This window comes from Bombina bombina, chromosome 9, assembly GCF_027579735.1.
Source record: "Bombina bombina isolate aBomBom1 chromosome 9, aBomBom1.pri, whole genome shotgun sequence".
NCBI classification, from domain to species: domain Eukaryota; kingdom Metazoa; phylum Chordata; class Amphibia; order Anura; family Bombinatoridae; genus Bombina; species Bombina bombina.
The window spans coordinates 276,710,115-276,733,102 of NC_069507.1; the positions used below are offsets into that span (position 1 = coordinate 276,710,115).

The 22,988-nt window shown below is 42.2% G+C and overlaps 1 protein-coding gene across 1 annotated transcript in view; it reads right to left on the reverse strand.

Annotated features, from left to right (window-relative positions):
* Positions 1-22,988, reverse strand: part of LOC128640326 (complement C1r subcomponent) — a gene marked incomplete at its 3' end in the record, with an annotated part of 259,563 nt that overhangs the window by 123,539 nt on the left and 113,036 nt on the right. The window contains 1 exon segment of the mRNA XM_053692816.1: positions 1,716-1,794. Coding sequence (XP_053548791.1) covers positions 1,716-1,794 — 79 coding nt within the window.

Sequence of the window (22,988 nt, forward strand, 5' to 3'; positions counted from 1 at the left end):
ACATATGTGTGTGTGTGTGTGTGAGTGTCTATATATGTGTGTGAGTTTATCTCTATATATATATATATATATATATATATATATATATATATATATATATATATATATATATATATATATATATATATATATATATATATATATATATATAAATCCAACTTGATCCAGGGTCAGTTTAAAAGTAAACAGTGAAACTTTATTAGATTCCGTAGATAAAAGCCCAGGAGGAGTCCATACATATCGAACAACACTGAGCACTGTGTACTCAAGCTGACATGTTTCGGTTAGTTACCGTAATCATAGCTAACAGAGAACACCAGTGCTGAGCTTTTAAAAGTCAAGAATGCATTTCATTGGTTAAAACATTACACATGTTCAGAGTGGATAACATTAACCTATTCCTTGCCAGTACTGAATGTTTTATCTAATGCAGACCTTACAATTGTAGCATTTTATTAGTACAATATATGTAACATTAAATGTGCGTTATCAAGTATTTATGCTCTACTGTTAAAAAAAAGTTTTAATTCAAAAATAAGCTCAATTGCTACAAGGAAGGGAAAAGGGGGGGGGATATGTCTTCCTCTGAAAACGTTTTGTGATACAAAATAGAGTTAGTTTAGGATGTGGAAGAATGAAAAAACTGTGACAACTTGCAATAATGAATTGCATACTTACTTGTGTCTGTCTATCACTAGATACCTTACCGCCCACTGTTATGTGGCTGACATTTAAATATCCTATATTATAAAAGGCCAAGTGTTTGTCTGAAGCCATCCTGCGCAGTAGAGACAAACACTTGGCCTTCCTGCACGCGCACCTCCGCAGTTTAAGCAGCGCACAGCTGAGAGACCTTCGCACGCGCACCCAACCGACCTCGCACACGCACCTCCGCAGTTTAAACAGGTGCGCGGGGATCAGGTACAGGAGAATTTAAACAGCAGCGCAGGGATCATGTACAGGAGAATGAGAGAGAGAGAGAGAGAATGGCACTGCTTTTGTTATCCACAAATTTGAAGTGCTTAACCAACGGGGTAGTGGCTTCTCCAATCTTAATGGTAGACATATGATTCCTTATTCTGGCATTCACCTCAGTCATGGTGAGGCCTACATACTGTAGTCGGCACTCAACACAAGTGAGGAGATAAATGACATAGGAGGATGTACAGTTGAGACATGACTTTATTTTGAAAACTTCTCCTGTGACATCTGAACGAAACTCATCCAAGACAACAGCTAGATCACATGGTTTACACCTTGTTTTCCCACATCTGTACATCCCCCTATGTCTAAGCCAAGAACTGGGGTCCGTGACAGTCAGCCGCGGTAGTTCTGAGGGGGAAAAATGATTGCCTAGGGTTTTACTTTTGCGGTAAGAGCACCTGAGGCCTGACTCTACACAACCTACAAGCCTATCATCTGCTGTGAGAAGATGAAAGTGTTTGTTCACTATGTCACAGATGCTTTTATACTCTACACTGTAATCTGTGACAAAGGTGACTTTGTCCTTTTCAGGGATACCTGACCTCATGGATCACTGAAGTAAGGACTTACGATTGAGTCTATCTACCTGTGATATATATATATATGTGTGTGTGAGTGTCTATATATTGTGTGTGTGTGTGTGTGTGTGTATATATATGTGTGTGTGAGTGTCTATATATTGTGTGTGTGTGAGTGTCTATATATTGTGTGTATACAAAGCCCTTACTTACTTTCACAGCGTGGTAGTGCCCGGTGCCAGGTACCATCTTTCTGGCATAATGAGGTGAAGCTGTGCAGCTCCTTTTTGCCCTGGATGAAACAATAACAAAATATTGTGAGGTGAACAGCCTGGCAAGGTGTGAAGAAAAGGGCATGCAGGGGTAAGCTTCAGTACGGCAGCTGTACAGGTAACAATAAGGTAAGTAATGCGGTAAAGCTTCAGTACGGCAGCTGTACAGGTAACAATAAGGTAAGTAATAAGGTAAAGCTTCAGTACGGCAGCTGTACAGGTAACAATAAGGTAAGTAACGCGGTAAAGCTTCAGTACGGCAGCTGTACAGGTAACAATAAGGTAAGTAACACGGTAAACCTTCAGTACGGCAGCTGTACAGGTAACAATAAGGTAAGTAATGCGGTAAAGCTTCAGTACGGCAGCTGTACAGGTTACAATAAGGTAAGTAATGCGGTAAAGCTTCAGTACGGCAGCTGTACAGGTGACAATAAGGTAAGTAATGCGGTAAAGCTTCAGTACGGCAGCTGTACAGGTAACAATAAGGTAAGTAATGCGGTAAAGCTTCAGTACGGCAGCTGTACAGGGAACAATAAGGTAAGTAATGCGGTAAAGCTTCAGTACAGCAGCTGTACAGGTAACAATAAGGTAAGTAATGCAGTAAAGCTTCAGTACGGCAGCTGTACAGGTAACAATAAGGTAAGTAATGATGTAAAGCTTCAGTACGGCAGCTGTACAGGTAACAATAAGGTAAGTAATGCGGTAAAGCTTCAGTACGGCAGCTGTACAGGTAACAATAAGGTAAGTAATGCGGTAAACCTTCAGTACGGCAGCTGTACAGGTAACAATAAGGTAAGTAATGCGGTAAAGCTTCAGTACTGCAGCTGTACAGGTGACAATAAGGTAAGTAATGCGGTAAAGCTTCAGTACGGCAGCTGTACAGGTAACAATAAGGTAAGTAATGAGGTAAAGCTTCAGTACGGCAGCTGTACAGGTAATAATAAGTTAAGTAATGCGGTAAAGCTTCAGTACAGCAGCTGTACAGGTAACAATAAGGTAAGTAATGCGGTAAAGCTTCAGTACGGCAGCTGTACAGGTAACAATAAGGTAAGAAATGCTGTAAAGCTTCAGTACGGCAGCTGTACAGGTAACAATAAGGTAAGTAATGCGGTAAAGCTTCAGTACGGCAGCTGTACAGGTTACAATAAGGTAAGTAACGCGGTAAAGCTTCAGTACGGCAGCTGTACAGGTAACAATAAGGTAAGTAACGCGGTAAAGCTTCAGTACGGCAGCTGTACAGGTAACAATAAGGTAAGTAATGAGGTAAAGCTTCAGTACGGCAGCTGTACAGGTAACAATAAGGTAAGTAATGCGGTAAAGCTTCAGTACGGCAGCTGTACAGGTAACAATAAGGTAAGTAATGCGGTAAAGCTTCAGTACGGCAGCTGTACAGGTAACAATAAGGTAAGTAATGCGGTAAAGCTTCAGTACGGCAGCTGTACAGGTAACAATAAGGTAAGTAATGCGGTAAAGCTTCAGTACGGCAGCTGTACAGGTAACAATAAGGTAAGTAATGCGGTAAAGCTTCAGTACGGCAGCTGTACAGGTAACAATAAGGTAAGTAATGCGGTAAAGCTTCAGTACGGCAGCTGTACAGGTGACAATAAGGTAAGTAATGCTGTAAAGCTTCAGTACGGCAGCTGTACAGGTAACAATAAGGTAAGTAATGCGGTAAAGCTTCAGTACGGCAGCTGTACAGGTAACAATAAGGTAAGTAATGAGGTAAAGCTTCAGTACGGCAGCTGTACAGGTAACAATAAGGTAAGTAATGCGGTAAAGCTTCAGTACGGCAGCTGTACAGGTAACAATAAGGTAAGTAATGAGGTAAAGCTTCAGTACGGCAGCTGTACAGGTAACAATAAGGTAAGTAATGCGGTAAAGCTTCAGTACGGCAGCTGTACAGGTAACAATAAGGTAAGTAATGCGGTAAAGCTTCAGTACGGCAGCTGTACAGGTAACAATAAGGTAAGTAATGAGGTAAAGCTTCAGTACGGCAGCTGTACAGGTGACAATAAGTTAAGTAATGCGGTAAAGCTTCAGTACTGCAGCTGTACAGGTAACAATAAGGTAAGTAATGCGGTAAAGCTTCAGTATGGCAGCTGTACAGGTAACAATAAGGTAAGTAATGCGGTAAAGCTTCAGTACGGCAGCTGTACAGGTAACAATAAGGTAAGTAATGCGGTAAAGCTTCAGTACGGCAGCTGTACAGGTAACAATAAGGTAAGTAATGAGGTAAAGCTTCAGTACGGCAGCTGTACAGGTAACAATAAGGTAAGTAATGCGGTAAAGCTTCAGTACGGCAGCTGTACAGGTAACAATAAGTTAAGTAATGCGGTAAAGCTTCAGTACGGCAGCTGTACAGGTAACAATAAGGTAAGTAATGCGGTAAAGCTTCAGTACGGCAGCTGTACAGGTAACAATAAGTTAAGTAATGCGGTAAAGCTTCAGTACAGCAGCTGTACAGGTAACAATAAGGTAAGTAATGCGGTAAAGCTTCAGTACGGCAGCTGTACAGGTGACAATAAGGTAAGTAACGCCGTAAACCTTCAGTACGACAGCTGTACAGGTAACAATAAGGTAAGTAATGCGGTAAAGCTTCAGTACGGCAGCTGTACAGGTAACAATAAGGTAAGTAATGAGGTAAAGCTTCAGTACGGCAGCTGTACAGGTAACAATAAGGTAAGTAATGAGGTAAAGCTTCAGTACGGCAGCTGTACAGGTAACAATAAGGTAAGTAATGAGGTAAAGCTTCAGTACGGCAGCTGTACAGGTAACAATAAGGTAAGTAATGCGGTAAAGCTTCAGTACGGCAGCTGTACAGGTAACAATAAGGTAAGTAATGCGGTAAAGCTTCAGTACGGCAGCTGTACAGGTAACAATAAGGTAAGTAATGCAGTAAAGCTTCAGTATGGCAGCTGTACAGGTAACAATAAGGTAAGTAATGCGGTAAAGCTTCAGTACGGCAGCTGTACAGGTAACAATAAGGTAAGTAATGCGGTAAAGCTTCAGTATGGCAGCTGTACAGGTAACAATAAGGTAAGTAATGCGGTAAAGCTTCAGTACGGCAGCTGTACAGGTAACAATAAGGTAAGTAATGCGGTAAAGCTTCAGTACGGCAGCTGTACAGGTAACAATAAGGTAAGTAATGCGGTAAAGCTTCAGTACGGCAGCTGTACAGGTGACAATAAGGTAAGTAATGCTGTAAAGCTTCAGTACGGCAGCTGTACAGGTGACAATAAGGTAAGTAATGCGGTAAAGCTTCAGTACGGCAGCTGTACAGGTAACAATAAGGTAAGTAATGAGGTAAAGCTTCAGTACGGCAGCTGTACAGGTAACAATAAGGTAAGTAATGCGGTAAAGCTTCAGTACGGCAGCTGTACAGGTAACAATAAGGTAAGTAATGAGGTAAAGCTTCAGTACGGCAGCTGTACAGGTAACAATAAGGTAAGTAATGCGGTAAAGCTTTAGTACTGCAGCTGTACAGGTAACAATAAGGTAAGTAATGCGGTAAAGCTTCAGTACGGCAGCTGTACAGGTAACAATAAGGTAAGTAATGCGGTAAAGCTTCAGTACGGCAGCTGTACAGGTAATAATAAGTTAAGTAATGCGGTAAAGCTTCAGTACGGCAGCTGTACAGGTGACAATAAGGTAAGTAATGCGGTAAAGCTTCAGTACGGCAGCTGTACAGGTAACAATAAGGTAAGTAATGCGGTAAAGCTTCAGTACGGCAGCTGTACAGGTTACAATAAGGTAAGTAATGCGGTAAAGCTTCAGTACGGCAGCTGTACAGGTAACAATAAGGTAAGTAATGCGGTAAAGCTTCAGTACAGCAGCTGTACAGGTAATAATAAGTTAAGTAATGCGGTAAAGCTTCAGTACGGCAGCTGTACAGGTAACAATAAGGTAAGTAATGCGGTAAAGCTTCAGTACGGCAGCTGTACAGGTAACAATAAGGTAAGTAACGCGGTAAAGCTTCAGTACGGCAGCTGTACAGGTAACAATAAGGTAAGTAACGCGGTAAAGCTTCAGTACAGCAGCTGTACAGGTAATAATAAGTTAAGTAATGCGGTAAAGCTTCAGTACGGCAGCTGTACAGGTAACAATAAGGTAAGTAATGCGGTAAAGCTTCAGTACGGCAGCTGTACAGGTAACAAAAAGGTAAGTAATGCGGTAAAGCTTCAGTACGGCAGCTGTACAGGTAACAATAAGGTAAGTAATGCGGTAAAACTTCAGTACGGCAGCTGTACAGGTAACAATAAGGTAAGTAATGCGGTAAAGCTTCAGTACGGCAGCTGTACAGGTAACAATAAGGTAAGTAACGCGGTAAAGCTTCAGTACGGCAGCTGTACAGGTAACAATAAGGTAAGTAATGCGGTAAAGCTTCAGTACGGCAGCTGTACAGGTAACAATAAGGTAAGTAATGCGGTAAACCTTCAGTACGGCAGCTGTACAGGTAACAATAAGGTAAGTAATGCAGTAAAGCTTCAGTACGGCAGCTGTACAGGTAACAATAAGGTAAGTAATGCGGTAAAGCTTCAGTACGGCAGCTGTACAGGGAACAATAAGGTAAGTTATGCGGTAAAGCTTCAGTACGGCAACTATACAGGTAACAATAAGGTAAGTAACGCGGTAAAGCTTCAGTACAGCAGCTGTACAGGTAACAATAAGGTAAGTAATGCGGTAAAGCTTCAGTACGGCAGCTGTACAGGTAACAATAAGGTAAGTAATGCGGTAAAGCTTCAGTACTGCAGCTGTACAGGTAACAATAAGGTAAGTAACGCCGTAAACCTTCAGTACGACAGCTGTACAGGTGACAATAAGGTAAGTAATGCGGTAAAGCTTCAGTACGTCAGCTGTACAGGTAATAATAAGGTAAGTAACGCGGTAAAGCTTCAGTACGGCAGCTGTACAGGTAACAATAAGGTAAGTAATGCTGTAAAGCTTCAGTACAGCAGCTGTACAGGTAACAATAAGGTAAGTAATGCGGTAAAGCTTCAGTACGGCAGCTGTACAGGGAACAATAAGGTAAGTAATGCGGTAAAGCTTCAGTACAGCAGCTGTACAGGTAACAATAAGGTAAGTAATGCGGTAAAGCTTCAGTACGGCAGCTGTACAGGTAACAATAAGGTAAGTAACACGGTAAACCTTCAGTACGGCAGCTGTACAGGTGACAATAAGGTAAGTAATGCGGTAAAGCTTCAGTACAGCAGCTGTACAGGTAACAATAAGGTAAGTAATGCGGTAAAGCTTCAGTACGGCAGCTGTACAGGTAACAATAAGGTAAGTAATGCGGTAAAGCTTCAGTATGGCAGCTGTACAAGTAACAATAAGGTAAGTAATGCGGTAAAGCTTCAGTACGGCAGCTGTACAGGTAACAATAAGGTAAGTAATGCGGTAAAGCTTCAGTATGGCAGCTGTACAGGTAACAATAAGGTAAGTAATGCGGTAAAGCTTCAGTACGGCAGCTGTACAGGTAATAATAAGGTAAGTAATGCGGTAAAGCTTCAGTACAGCAGCTGTACAGGTAACAATAAGGTAAGTAATGCGGTAAAGCTTCAGTATGGCAGCTGTACAGGTAACAATAAGGTAAGTAATGCGGTAAAGCTTCAGTACGGCAGCTGTACAGGTAACAATAAGGTAAGTAATGCAGTAAAGCTTCAGTACGGCAGCTGTACAGGTGACAATAAGGTAAGTAATGCTGTAAAGCTTCAGTACGGCAGCTGTACAGGTAACAATAAGGTAAGTAATGCAGTAAAGCTTCAGTACGGCAGCTGTACAGGTAACAATAAGGTAAGTAATGAGGTAAAGCTTCAGTACGGCAGCTGTACAGGTAACAATAAGGTAAGTAATGCGGTAAAGCTTCAGTACAGCAGCTGTACAGGTAACAATAAGGTAAGTAATGCGGTAAAGCTTCAGTACGGCAGCTGTACAGGTAACAATAAGGTAAGTAATGAGGTAAAGCTTCAGTACGGCAGCTGTACAGGTGACAATAAGTTAAGTAATGCGGTAAAGCTTCAGTACTGCAGCTGTACAGGTAACAATAAGGTAAGTAATGCGGTAAAGCTTCAGTATGGCAGCTGTACAGGTAACAATAAGGTAAGTAATGCGGTAAAGCTTCAGTACGGCAGCTGTACAGGTAACAATAAGGTAAGTAATGCGGTAAAGCTTCAGTACGGCAGCTGTACAGGTAACAATAAGGTAAGTAATGAGGTAAAGCTTCAGTACGGCAGCTGTACAGGTAACAATAAGGTAAGTAATGCGGTAAAGCTTCAGTACGGCAGCTGTACAGGTAACAATAAGTTAAGTAATGCGGTAAAGCTTCAGTACGGCAGCTGTACAGGTAACAATAAGGTAAGTAATGCGGTAAAGCTTCAGTACGGCAGCTGTACAGGTAACAATAAGTTAAGTAATGCGGTAAAGCTTCAGTACAGCAGCTGTACAGGTAACAATAAGGTAAGTAATGCGGTAAAGCTTCAGTACGGCAGCTGTACAGGTGACAATAAGGTAAGTAACGCCGTAAACCTTCAGTACGACAGCTGTACAGGTAACAATAAGGTAAGTAATGCGGTAAAGCTTCAGTACGGCAGCTGTACAGGTAACAATAAGGTAAGTAATGAGGTAAAGCTTCAGTACGGCAGCTGTACAGGTAACAATAAGGTAAGTAATGAGGTAAAGCTTCAGTATGGCAGCTGTACAGGTAACAATAAGGTAAGTAATGCGGTAAAGCTTTAGTACTGCAGCTGTACAGGTAACAATAAGGTAAGTAATGCGGTAAAGCTTCAGTACGGCAGCTGTACAGGTAACAATAAGGTAAGTAATGCGGTAAAGCTTCAGTACGGCAGCTGTACAGGTAACAATAAGGTAAGTAATGCGGTAAAGCTTCAGTACGGCAGCTGTACAGGTAACAATAAGGTAAGTAATGAGGTAAAGCTTCAGTACGGCAGCTGTACAGGTAACAATAAGGTAAGTAATGAGGTAAAGCTTCAGTATGGCAGCTGTACAGGTAACAATAAGGTAAGTAATGCGGTAAAGCTTTAGTACTGCAGCTGTACAGGTAACAATAAGGTAAGTAATAAGGTAAAGCTTCAGTACGGCAGCTGTACAGGTAACAATAAGGTAAGTAATAAGGTAAAGCTTCAGTACGGCAGCTGTACAGGTAATAATAAGTTAAGTAATAAGGTAAAGCTTCAGTACGGCAGCTGTACAGGTAATAATAAGTTAAGTAATGCGGTAAAGCTTCAGTACGGCAGCTGTACAGGTAACAATAAGGTAAGTAATGCGGTAAAGCTTCAGTACGGCAGCTGTACAGGTAACAATAAGGTAAGTAATGCGGTAAAGCTTCAGTACGGCAGCTGTACAGGTTACAATAAGGTAAGTAATGCGGTAAAGCTTCAGTACGGCAGCTGTACAGGTAACAATAAGGTAAGTAATGCGGTAAAGCTTCAGTACGGCAGCTGTACAGGTAACTAATAAGGTAAGTAATGCGGTAAAGCTTCAGTACGGCAGCTGTACAGGTAACAATAAGGTAAGTAATGCGGTAAAGCTTCAGTACGGCAGCTGTACAGGTAACAATAAGGTAAGTAACGCGGTAAAGCTTCAGTACGGCAGCTGTACAGGTAACAATAAGGTAAGTAAAGCGGTAAAGCTTCAGTACAGCAGCTGTACAGGTAATAATAAGGTAAGTAATGCGGTAAAGCTTCAGTACGGCAGCTGTACAGGTAACAATAAGGTAAGTAATGCGGTAAAGCTTCAGTACGGGCAGCTGTACAGGTAACAATAAGGTAAGTAATGCGGTAAAGCTTCAGTACGGCAGCTGTACAGGTAACAATAAGGTAAGTAATGCGGTAAAACTTCAGTACGGCAGCTGTACAGGTAACAATAAGGTAAGTAATGCGGTAAAGCTTCAGTACGGCAGCTGTACAGGTAACAATAAGGTAAGTAACGCGGTAAAGCTTCAGTACGGCAGCTGTACAGGTAACAATAAGGTAAGTAATGCGGTAAAGCTTCAGTACGGCAGCTGTACAGGTAACAATAAGGTAAGTAATGCGGTAAAGCTTCAGTACGGCAGCTGTACAGGTAACAATAAGGTAAGTAATGCGGTAAAACTTCAGTACGGCAGCTGTACAGGTAACAATAAGGTAAGTACTGCGGTAAAGCTTCAGTACGGCAGCTGTACAGGTAACAATAAGGTAAGTAACGCGGTAAAGCTTCAGTACGGCAGCTGTACAGGTAACAATAAGGTAAGTAATGCGGTAAAGCTTCAGTACGGCAGCTGTACAGGTAACAATAAGGTAAGTAATGCGGTAAAGCTTCAGTACGGCAGCTGTACAGGGAACAATAAGGTAAGTAATGCGGTAAAGCTTCAGTACGGCAGCTATACAGGTAACAATAAGGTAAGTAACGCGGTAAAGCTTCAGTACAGCAGCTGTACAGGTAACAATAAGGTAAGTAACGCGGTAAAGCTTCAGTACGGCAGCTGTACAGGTAACAATAAGGTAAGTAATGCGGTAAAGCTTCAGTACTGCAGCTGTACAGGTAACAATAAGGTAAGTAACGCCGTAAACCTTCAGTACGACAGCTGTACAGGTGACAATAAGGTAAGTAATGCGGTAAAGCTTCAGTACGTCAGCTGTACAGGTAATAATAAGGTAAGTAACGCGGTAAAGCTTCAGTACGGCAGCTGTACAGGTAATAATAAGTTAAGTAATGCGGTAAAGCTTCAGTACAGCAGCTGTACAGGTAACAATAAGGTAAGTAATGCGGTAAAGCTTCAGTACGGCAGCTGTACAGGTAACAATAAGGTAAGTAATGCGGTAAAGCTTCAGTACGGCAGCTGTACAGGTAACAATAAGGTAAGTAACACGGTAAACCTTCAGTACGGCAGCTGTACAGTTGACAATAAGGTAAGTAATGCGGTAAAGCTTCAGTACAGCAGCTGTACAGGTAACAATAAGGTAAGTAATGCGGTAAAGCTTCAGTACGGCAGCTGTACAGGTAACAATAAGGTAAGTAATGCGGTAAAGCTTCAGTACAGCAGCTGTACAGGTAACAATAAGGTAAGTAATGAGGTAAAGAATCAGTACGGCAGCTGTACAGGTAACAATAAGGTAAGTAATGCAGTAAAGCTTCAGTACGGCAGCTGTACAGGTAACAATAAGGTAAGTAATGCGGTAAAGCTTCAGTACGGCAGCTATACAGGTAACAATAAGGTAAGTATTGCAGTAAAGCTCAGTACGGCAGCTGTACAGGTAACAATAAGGTAAGTAATGCGGTAAAGCTTCAGTACGGCAGCTGTACAGGTAACAATAAGGTAAGTAATGCGGTAAAGCTTCAGTACGGCAGCTGTACAGGTAACAATAAGGTAAGTAATGCGGTAAAGCTTCAGTACGGCAGCTGTACAGGTAACAATAAGGTAAGTAATGCGGTAAAGCTTCAGTACAGCAGCTGTACAGGTAACAATAAGGTAAGTAATGAGGTAAAGCTTCAGTACGGCAGCTGTACAGGTAACAATAAGGTAAGTAATGCGGTAAAGCTTCAGTACGGCAGCTGTACAGGTAACAATAAGGTAAGTAAACGCGGTTTAAAGCTTCAGTACGGCAGCTGTACAGGTAACAATAAGGTAAGAAATGCTGTAAAGCTTCAGTACGGCAGCTGTACAGGTACAATAAGGTAAGTAATGCGGGTATAAAGCTTCAGTACGGCAGCTGTACAGGTAACAATAAGGTAAGTAATGCGGTAAAGCTTCAGTACGGCAGCTGTACAGGTAACAATAAGGTAAGTAATGCGGTAAAGCTTCAGTACGGCAGCTGTACAGGTAACAATAAGGTAAGTAATGCGGTAAAGCTTCAGTACGGCAGCTGTACAGGTAACAATAAGGTAAGTAATGCGGTAAAGCTTCAGTACGGCAGCTGTACAGGTAACAATAAGGTAAGTAATGCGGTAAAGCTTCAGTACGGCAGCTGTACAGGTAACAATAAGGTAAGTAATGCGGTAAAGCTTCAGTACGGCAGCTGTACAGGTAACAATAAGGTAAGTAATGCGGTAAAGCTTCAGTACGGCAGCTGTACAGGTAACAATAAGGTAAGTAATGCGGTAAAGCTTCAGTACGGCAGCTGTACAGGTAACAATAAGGTAAGTAATGCGGTAAAGCTTCAGTACGGCAGCTGTACAGGTAACAATAAGGTAAGTAATGCGGTAAAGCTTCAGTACGGCAGCTGTACAGGTAACAATAAGGTAAGTAATGCGGTTAAAGCTTCAGTACGGCAGCTGTACAGGTAACAATAAGGTAAGTAATGCGGTAAGCTTCAGTACGGCAGCTGTACAGGTAACAATAAGGTAAGTAATGCGGTAAAGCTTCAGTACGGCAGCTGTACAGGTAACAATAAGGTAAGTAATGCGGTAAAGCTTCAGTACGGCAGCTGTCAGGTAACAATAAGGTAAGTAATGCGGTAAAGCTTCAGTACGGCAGCTGTACAGGTAACAATAAGGTAAGTAAACGCGGTAAAGCTTCAGTACGGGCAGCTGTACAGGTAACAATAAGGTAAGTAACGCGGTAAAGCTTCAGTACGGCAGCTGTACAGGTAACAATAAGGTAAGTAATGCGGTAAAGCTTCAGTACGGCAGCTGTACAGGTAACAATAAGGTAAGTAATGCGGTAAGCTTCAGTACGGCAGCTGTACAGGTAACAATAAGGTAAGTAATGCGGTAAAGCTTCAGTACGGCAGCTGTACAGGTAACAATAAGGTAAGTAATGCGGTAAAGCTTCAGTACGGCAGCTGTACAGGTAACAATAAGGTAAGTAATGCGGTTAAAGCTTCAGTACGGCAGCTGTACAGGTAAAATAAGGTAAGTAATGCGGTAAAGCTTCAGTACGGCAGCTGTACAGGTAACAATAAGGTAAGTAATGCGGTAAAGCTTCAGTACGCAGCTGTACAGGTAACAATAAGGTAAGTAATGCGGTAAAGCTTCAGTACGGCGCTGTACAGGTAACAATAAGGTAAGTAATGCGGTAAAGCTTCAGTACGGCAGCTGTACAGGTAACAATAAGGTAAGTAATGCGGTAAAGCTTCAGTACGGCAGCTGTACAGGTAACAATAAGGTAAGTAATGCGGTAAAGCTTCAGTACGGCAGCTGTACAGGTAACAATAAGGTAAGTAATGCGGTAAAGCTTCAGTACGGCAGCTGTACAGGTAACAATAAGGTAAGTAATGCGGTAAAGCTTCAGTACGGCAGCTGTACAGGTAACAATAAGGTAAGTAATGCGGTAAAGCTTCAGTACGGCAGCTGTACAGGTAACATAAGGTAAGTAATGCAGGTAAAGCTTCAGTACGGCAGCTGTACAGGTAACAATAAGGTAAGTAATGCGGTAAAGCTTCAGTACGGCAGCTGTACAGGTAACAATAGGTAAGTAATGCGGTAAAGCTTCAGTACGGCAGCTGTACAGGTAACAATAAGGTAAGTAATGCGGTAAAGCTTCAGTACGGCAGCTGTACAGGTAACAATAAGGTAAGTAATGCGGTTAAAGCTTCAGTACGCAGCTAGTACAGGTAACAATAAGGTAAGTAAAGCGGTAAAGCTTCAGTACGGCAGCTGTACAGGTAACAATAAGGTAAGTAATGAGGTTAAAGCTTCAGTACGGCAGTGTACAGGTGCCAATAAGTTAAGTAATGCGGTAAAGCCTTCAGTACTGCAGCTGTACAGGTAACAATAAGGTAAGTAATGCGGTTAAAGCTTCAGTATGGCAGCTGTACAGGTAACAATAAGGTAAGTAATGCGGTAAAACTTCAGTACGGCAGCTGTACAGGTAACAATAAGGTAAGTAATGCGGTAAAGCTTCAGTACGGCAGCTGTACAGGTAACAATAAGGTAAGTAATGCGGTAAAGCTTCAGTACGGCAGCTGTACAGGTAACAATAAGGTAAGTAATGCGGTAAAGCTTCAGTACGGCAGCTGTACAGGTAACAATAAGTTAAGTAATGCGGTAAAGCTTCAGTACGGCAGCTGTACAGGTAACAATAAGGTAAGTATTGCGGTAAAGCTTCAGTACGGCAGCTGTACAGGTAACAATAAGGTAAGTAATGCGGTAAAGCTTCAGTACAGCAGCTGTACAGGTAACAATAAGGTAAGTAATGCGGTAAAGCTTCAGTACGGCAGCTGTACAGGGAACAATAAGGTAAGTAACGCCTTAAACCTTCAGTACGACAGCTGTACAGGTAACAATAAGGTAAGTAATGCGGTAAAGCTTCAGTACGGCAGCTGTACAGGTAACAATAAGGTAAGTAATGAGGTAAAGCTTCAGTACGCAGCTGTACAGGTAACAATAAGGTAAGTAATGAGGTAAAGCTTCAGTATGGCAGCTGTACAGGTAACAATAAGGTAAGTATGCGGTAAAGCTTCAGTACTGCAGCTGTACAGGTAACAATAAGGTAAGTAATGCGGTAAAGCTTCAGTACGGCAGCTGTACAGGTAACAATAAGGTAAGTAATGCGGTAAAGCTTCAGTACGGCAGCTGTACAGGTAACAATAAGGTAAGTAATGCGGTAAAGCTTCAGTACGGCAGCTGTACAGGTAACAATAAGGTAAGTAATGAGGTAAAGCTTCAGTACGGCAGCTGTACAGGTAACAATAAGGTAAGTAATGAGGTAAAGCTTCAGTATGGCAGCTGTACAGGTAACAATAAGGTAAGTAATGCGGTAAAGCTTTAGTACTGCAGCTGTACAGGTAACAATAAGGTAAGTAATAAGGTAAAGCTTCAGTACGGCAGCTGTACAGGTAACAATAAGGTAAGTAATAGGTAAAGCTCAGTACGGCAGCTGTACAGGTAATAATAAGTTAAGTAATGAAGGTAAAGCTTCAGTACGGCAGCTGTACAGGTAATAATAAGTTAAGTAATGCGGTAAAGCTTCAGTACGGCAGCTGTACAGGTGACAATAAGGTAAGTAATGCGGTAAAGCTTCAGTACGGCAGCTGTACAGGTAACAATAAGGTAAGTAATGCGGTAAAGCTTCAGTACGGCAGCTGTACAGGTAACAATAAGGTAAGTAATGCGGTTAAAGCTTCAGTACGGCAGCTGTACAGGTAACAATAAGGTAAGTAATGCGGTAAAGCTTCAGTACGGCAGCTGTACAGGTAATAATAAGTTAAGTAATGCGGTAAAGCTTCAGTACGGCAGCTGTACAGGTAACAATAAGGTAAGTAATGCGGTAAAGCTTCAGTACAGGCAGCTGTACAGGTAACAATAAGGTAAGTAACGCGGTAAAGCTTCAGTACGGCAGCTGTACAGGTAACAATAAGGTAAGTAACGCGGGTAAAGCTTCAGTACAGCAGCTGTACAGGTAATAATAAGTTAAGTAATGCGGTAAAGCTTCAGTACGGCAGCTGTACAGGTAACAATAAGGTAAGTAATGCGGTAAAGCTTCAGTACGGCAGCTGTACAGGTAACAATAAGGTAAGTAATGCGGTAAAGCTTCAGTACGGCAGCTGTACAGGTAACAATAAGGTAAGTAATCGCGGTAAACTTCAGTACGGCAGCTGTACAGGTAACAATAAGGTAAGTAATGCGGTAAAGCTTCAGTACGGCAGCTGTACAGGTAACAATAAGGTAAGTAACGCGGTAAAGCTTCAGTACGGCAGCTGTACAGGTAACAATAAGGTAAGTAATGCGGTAAAGCTTCAGTACGGCAGCTGTACAGGTAACAATAAGGTAAGTAATGCGGTAAAGCTTCAGTACGGCAGCTGTACAGGTAACAATAAGGTAAGTAATGCGGTAAAACTTCAGTACGGCAGGCTGTACAGGTAACAATAAGGTAAGTAATGCGGTACAAGCTTCAGTACGCAGCTGTACAGGTAACAATAAGGTAAGAGAACGCGGTAAAGCTTCAGTACGGCAGCTGTACAGGTAACAATAAGGTACGTAATGCGGTAAAGCTTCAGTACGGCAGCTGTACAAGGTAACAATAGGTAAGTAATGCGGTAAAGCTTCAGTACGGCAGCCTGTACAGGGAACAATAAGGTAAGTAATGCGGTAGGTAAGCCTTCAGTACGGCAGCTATACAGGTAACAATAAGGTAAGTAACCGCGGTAAACAGCTTCAGTACAGCAGCTGTACAGGTAACAATAAGGTAAGTAACGCGGTAAAGCTTCAGTACGGCAGCTGTACAGGTAACAATAAGGTAAGTAATGCGGTAAAGCTTCAGTACTGCAGCTGTACAGGTAACAATAAGGTAAGTAACGCCGTAACCTTCAGTACGACAGCTGTACAGGTGACAATAAGGTAAGTAATGCGGTAAAGCTTCAGTACGTCAGCTGTACAGGTAATAATAAGGTAAGTAACGCGGTAAAGCTTCAGTACGGCAGCTGTACAGGTAATAATAAGTTAAGTAATGCGGTAAAGCTTCAGTACAGCAGCTGTACAGGTAACAATAAGGTAAGTAATGCGGTAAAGCTTCAGTACGGCAGCTGTACAGGTAACAATAAGGTAAGTAATGCGGTAAAGCTTCAGTACGGCAGCTGTACAGGTAACAATAAGGTAAGTAACACGGTAACCTTCAGTACGGCAGCTGTACAGTTGACAATAAGGTAAGTAATGCGGTAAAGCTTCAGTACAGCAGCTGTACAGGTAACAATAAGGTAAGTAATGCGGTAAAGCTTCAGTACGGCAGCTGTACAGGTAACAATAAGGTAAGTAATGCGGTAAAGCTTCAGTACAGCAGCTGTACAGGTAACAATAAGGTAAGTAATGAGGTAAAGAATCAGTACGGCAGCTGTACAGGTAACAATAAGGTAAGTAATGCAGTAAAGCTTCAGTACGGCAGCTGTACAGGTAACAATAAGGTAAGTAATGCGGTAAAGCTTCAGTACGGCAGCTATACAGGTAACAATAAGGTAAGTAATGCAGTAAAGCTTCAGTACGGCAGCTGTACAGGTAACAATAAGGTAAGTAATGCGGTAAAGCTTCAGTACGGCAGCTGTACAGGTAACAATAAGGTAAGTAATGCGGTAAACATTCAGTACGGCAGCTGTACAGGTAACAATAAGGTAAATAATGCGGTAAAGCTTCAGTACGGCAGCTGTACAGGTAACAATAAGGTAAGTAATGCGGTAAAGCTTCAGTACAGCAGCTGTACAGGTAACAATAAGGTAAGTAATGAGGTAAAGCTTCAGTACGGCAGCTGTACAGGTAACAAAAAGGTAAGTAATGCGGTAAAGCTTCAGTACGGCAGCTGTACAGGTAACAATAAGGTAAGTAACGCGGTAAAGCTTCAGTACGGCAGCTGTACAGGTAACAATAAGGTAAGAAATGCTGTAAAGCTTCAGTACGGCAGCTGTACAGGTAACAATAAGGTAAGTAATGCGGTAAAGCTTCAGTACGGCAGCTGTACAGGTAACAATAAGGTAAGTAACACGGTAAACCTTCAGTACGGCAGCTGTACAGGTAACAATAAGGTAAGTAACACGGTAAACCTTCAGTACGGCAGCTGTACAGGTAACAATAAGGTAAGTAACGCGGTAAAGCTTCAGTACGGCAGCTGTACAGGTAACAATAAGGTAAGTAATGCGGTAAAGCTTCAGTACGGCAGCTGTACAGGTAACAATAAGGTAAGTAATGCGGGTAAAGCTTCAGTACGGCAGCTGTACAGGTAACAATAAGGTAAGTAATGCGGTAAAGCTTCAGTACGGCAGCTGTACAGGTAACAATAAGGTAAGTAATGCGGTAAAGCTTCAGTACGGCAGCTGTACAGGTAACAATAAGGTAAGTAATGCGGTAAAGCTTCAGTACGGCAGCTGTACAGGTAACAATAAGGTAAGTAATGCGGTAAAGCTTCAGTACGGCAGCTGTACAGTGAACAATAAGGTAAGTAATGCGGTAAAGCTTCAGTACGGCAGCTGTACAGGTGACAATAAGGTAAGTAATGCGGTAAAGCTTCAGTACGGCAGCTGTACAGGTAACAATAAGGTAAGTAATGCGGTAAAGCTTCAGTACGGCAGCTGTACAGGTGACAATAAGGTAAGTAATGCGGTAAAGCTTCAGTACGGCAGCTGTACAGGTAACAATAAGGTAAGTAATGCGGTAAAGCTTCAGTACGGCAGCTGTACATGTAACAATAAGGTAAGTAATGAGGTAAAGCTTCAGTACGGCAGCTGTACAAGTAACAATAAAGTAAGTAATGAGGTAAAGCTTCAGTACGGCAGCTGTACAGGTAACAATAAGGTAAGTAATGCGGTAAAGCTTCAGTACGGCAGCTGTACAGGGAACAATAAGGTAAGTAATGCGGTAAAGCTTCAGTACGGCAGCTGTACAGGGAACAATAAGGTAAGTAATGCGGTAAACCTTCAGTACGACAGCTGTACAGGTAACAATAAGGTAAGTAATGCGGTAAAGCTTCAGTACGGCAGCTGTACAGGTAACAATAAGGTAAGTAATAAGGTAAAGCTTCAGTACGGCAGCTGTACAAGTAACAATAAGGTAAGTAATGAGGTAAAGCTTCAGTACGGCAGCTGTACAGGTAACAATAAGGTAAGTAACACGGTAAAGCTTCAGTACGGCAGCTGTACAGGTAACAATAAGGTAAGTAATGCGGTAAAGCTTCAGTACGGCAGCTGTACAGGTAACAATAAGGTAAGTAATGCGGTAAAGCTTCAGTACGGCAGCTGTACAGGTAACAATAAGGTAAGTAATGCGGTAAAGCTTCAGTACGGCAGCTGTACAGGTAACAATAAGGTAAGTAATGCGGTAAAGCTTCAGTACGGCAGCTGTACAGGTAACAATAAGGTAAGTAATGCGGTAAAGCTTCAGTACGGCAGCTGTACAGGTAACAATAAGGTAAGTAACACGGTAAACCTTCAGTACGGCAGCTGTACAGGTAACAATAAGGTAAGTAACGCGGTAAAGCTTCAGTACAGCTGCTGTACAGGTAACAATAAGGTAAGTAACGCGGTAAAGCTTCAGTACGGCAGCTGGACAGGTAACAATAAGGTAAGTAATGCGGTAAAGCTTCAGTACGGCAGCTGTACAGGTTACAATAAGGTAAGTAATGCGGTAAAGCTTCAGTACGGCAGCTGTACAGGTAACAATAAGGTAAGTAATGCGGTAAAGCTTCAGTACGGCAGCTGTACAGGTAACAATAAGGTAAGTAATGCGGTAAAGCTTCAGTACGGCAGCTGTACAGGTAACAATAAGGTAAGTAATGCGGTAAAGCTTCAGTACGGCAGCTGTACAGGTAACAATAAGGTAAGTAATGCGGTAAAGCTTCAGTACGGCAGCTGTACAGGTTACAATAAGGTAAGTAATGCGGGTAAAGCTTCAGTACGGCAGCTGTACAGGTAACAATAAGGTAAGTAATGCGGTAAAGCTTCAGTACGGCAGCTGTACAGGTTACAATAAGGTAAGTAATGCGGTAAAGCTTCAGTACGGCAGCTGTACAGGTAACAATAAGGTAAGTAATGCGGTAAAGCTTCAGTACGGCAGCTGTACAGGTAACAATAAGGTAAGTAATGCGGTAAAGCTTCAGTACGGCAGCTGTACAGGTAACAATAAGGTAAGTAATGAGGTAAAGCTTCAGTATGGCAGCTGTACAAGTAACAATAAGGTAAGTAACACGGTAAAGCTTTAGTACTTAAGTAAAAGTTTCCTTTCATTCTATTGGCTGATATGAATTGGAAAATTCAAATCATCCAATAGGAATGCAAGGGAACCCCCATATAAAAGGGGTAGCTCATATTCACTATTCAGTGTGCAGCTAGAGACTGCATGAAGAGGAGCTCCATGTTGGTGATCTAAAGAGGAGGACTGATGTTGCTGCCACCGCCGCCGTCAATATTGGTGAGTGCCAAATGTGGGGTTAGTATTAGTTTTTATTTTTGGGGTGGTTGTTTATTATAGATTAGGTTTTTTTTTTTGGACAGCAGTCCACGGCTTAATTCCTTACTGTTGGTAAATACAACACCTGGCCACCAGAAGGAGGCAAAGACACTCCAGCAAAATGCTTAAATATCCCTCCCATTTCCTCATTATCCCAGTCATTCTGCGTAGGTAACAAGGAAAAGTAGGAGAAACATTAGGGTATAAATGGTGCCAGAAGAATAAAATAAATAATAGGGGACAAGAGAAAATAGACGGGGTCGTTAACTCTCCAAATCCGGAACTTGGAAGGAAAGGGATTTATCTGGTAAGCATAGGGAGCGTCCCCGTTTTCATTCCTTACTGTTGGGAAAACTATACCCAAGCTCCAGAGGACACTGAATGAATAACGGGAGTGAGCAAAAAGGAAGAGGCAGACCCTATTCTCAGGGCACCACAGCCTGCAAAACTTTTCTCCCGAAAGCTGCATCAGCTGAAGCAAAAACATCAAACTTGTAAAATTTTGAAAAAGTATGTAAGGAGGACCAGGTAGCCACCTTACAAATCTGATCCATAGAGGCCTCGTTCTTAAAGGCCCAAGAGGAAGCCACTGCTCTAGTGGAATGAGCCGTTATCCTCTCAAGAGGATGATGTCCCGCTGTCTCGTAAGCTAAGTGGATGACGCTCCTTAACCAAAAAGATAGGAAAGTCGAAGTAGCCTTCTGCCCCTTACGCTTACCCGAATAAACAAAGAGGAAGATTGTCTAAACTCCTTAGTAGCCTAAAGATAAAACTTCATGGCGGAACCACATCCAAATTGTGAAGTAAGCGTTTCTTCGATGAAAGAGGATTAGGACACAAGGAAGGAACCACAATCTCCTGATTGATGTTGCGATCTGACACAACCTTAACAAGAAAACCTAATTTAGGACGTAAAACTGCCTTATCTGCATGAAAAATCAGATAAGGGGCTCACATTGCAAAGCAGAGATCTCAGAAACTCTGCGCGCAGAGGCAACAGCCAATAAAAAGAGAACCATCCAAGATAACAATTTAATGTCAACGGAATGCAGAGGCTCAAACGGAACCTGTTGCAAAATCTGAATAACAAGATTTAAGCTCCAAGGAGGAGCCCCAGATCTAAACACAGGTCTGATCCTAATCAGATCCTTAACAAAGGACTGCATGTCTGGAAGCTCAGTCAGTCTCTTGTGCAATAAAACCAACAGGGCCGAAATCTGTCCCCTCAGGGAACTAGCAGAAAGGCCCTTCTCCATCCCATCCTGGAGAAAAGATCCTGGCAACCTTAACTCTGTGCCAGGAAAAACCGTGCTCTTCACAACAGATTATGTGTCAGGGTGCCAGGAATCAGACTGAGACGAGAAGTGCAAAAATAATCACACCTTTATTAATAGCAAAAAAATAATAAAAAGTCCACAAGTCAAATAACAAGCCAGGAGTCAAAACCAGAGCTGGTAGTCAGACGAGCCGAGTCAAGAGCCAAAGCGAATAGTCAGACGAGCCGGAATCAGGAACAAGGAAAACGGCAGAGTCAGGAACAAGCCAGGGATCAGGAACCAGGAAGGACGTCAGGCAGCCAGGTAAAACACAGGAGCTCTCACAAACAGGTCTGAGACAACGCAAAGGCAAAGCATACTGAACAGAGGCCCTTTAAATAATAAGTGATGACATCACAATTCTGAGACTGCATCCTGTCTCACATGGATGATGCACAACAGTCTGGCCATAAAAGGAAGTGCAGGCAATGAGCAGCATCCCCCACAATGCACCAAGTCAGGAAGAGAGGTGAGTAAAATGGCTGCCAACAGCACATGGCAAACACAACAGGGAAAAAACCCTGACAATAAGTAGGTCCTCCACACCTTGTGTTAGATATGCCGAGTAACTGGTTTATGAGCTTGAATAAAATTATCAATGACACTCTCAGAGAAACCTCTCTTGGCTAAGACTAAGGGGCCTATTTATTATGTGTCTGTCTGTCATGATCCGATCAGCGGGTCATCTCCGACAGACATCACTGAATGCGGAGAGCAATACGCTCTCTGCATTCAGCATTGCACCAGCAGCTCTTGTAAACTGCTGGTGCAACACCACCCCCTGCAGATTTGCGGCCAATCGGCCGCTAGGAGGGGGTGACAATAAACCCGATCGTATTCGATCGGGTTGAATTGCAGCGATGTCTGTCCGCCTCCTCAGAGCAGGCAGACAGGTTATGGAGCAGCGGTCTTTAGCCTGAAGGCACGCCAGAAACACGGAGCTTGATAAATGGGCCTCTATGCGTTCAATCTCTACGCAGTCAGCCTCAGAGAATCTAGACCTTGTATCAGCATGTCTCTGTGACAAGGTAACGTCCATGGAGGAGATGAGGACATCCCCACTAGATCCACAAACCACGACCTTCACGGCCACGATGGAGCAATCAGGATTACTCGGCTAGATTTAGAGTTTTGTCGGTAAGGACCCGCGTAGCTAACGCCGGCTTTTTTCTGGCCGCACCATAAAAATAACTCTGGTATTGAGAGTTCACAGAATGGCTGCGTTAGGCTCCAAAAAAGGAGTGTAGAGCATTTTTAACCAGCCTCATCATGGACCTCTTCAGCCCCCCGCTTGGGCTTGGATCAGGACATCGGAGGAGCTCTTCAGGACGGATCGGTGAACCTGGTAGGGTGAAGACAAGGTAGGAAGATCTTCAGGGGCTTAGTGTTAGGTTTATTTAAGGGGGGTTTGGGTTAGATTAGGGGTATGTGGGTGGTGGGTTGTAATGTTGGGGGGGGAGGGTATTGTATGTTTTTTTTTTACAGGCAAAAGAGCTGAATTTCTTGGGGCATGCCCCGCAAAGGGCCCTGTTCAGGGCTGGTAAGGTAAAAGAGCTTTGAAATGTAGTAATTTAGAATAGGGTAGGGCATTTTGTTATTTTGGGGGTCTTTGTTATTTTATTAGGGGGCTTAGAGTAGGTGTAATTAGTTTAAAATTGTTGTAATATTTTTCTTATGTTTGTAAATATTTTTTTATTTTTTGTAACTTAGTTCTTTTTTATTTTTTGTACTTTAGTTACTTTATTTCATTGTAGTTATTTGTAGGAATTGTATTTAATTTATTTATTGATAGTGTAGTGTTAGGTTTAATTGTAGGTAATTGTAGGTATTTTATTTAATTAATTTAATGATAGTATAGTGTTAGGTTTAATTGTAACTTAGGTTAGGATTTATTTTACAGGTAATTTTGTATTTATTTTAACTAGGTAACTATTAAATAGTTCTTAACTATTTAATAGCTATTGTACCTGGTTAAAATAATTACAAAGTTGCCTGTAAAATAAATATTAATCCTAAAATAGCTACAATGTAATTATAAT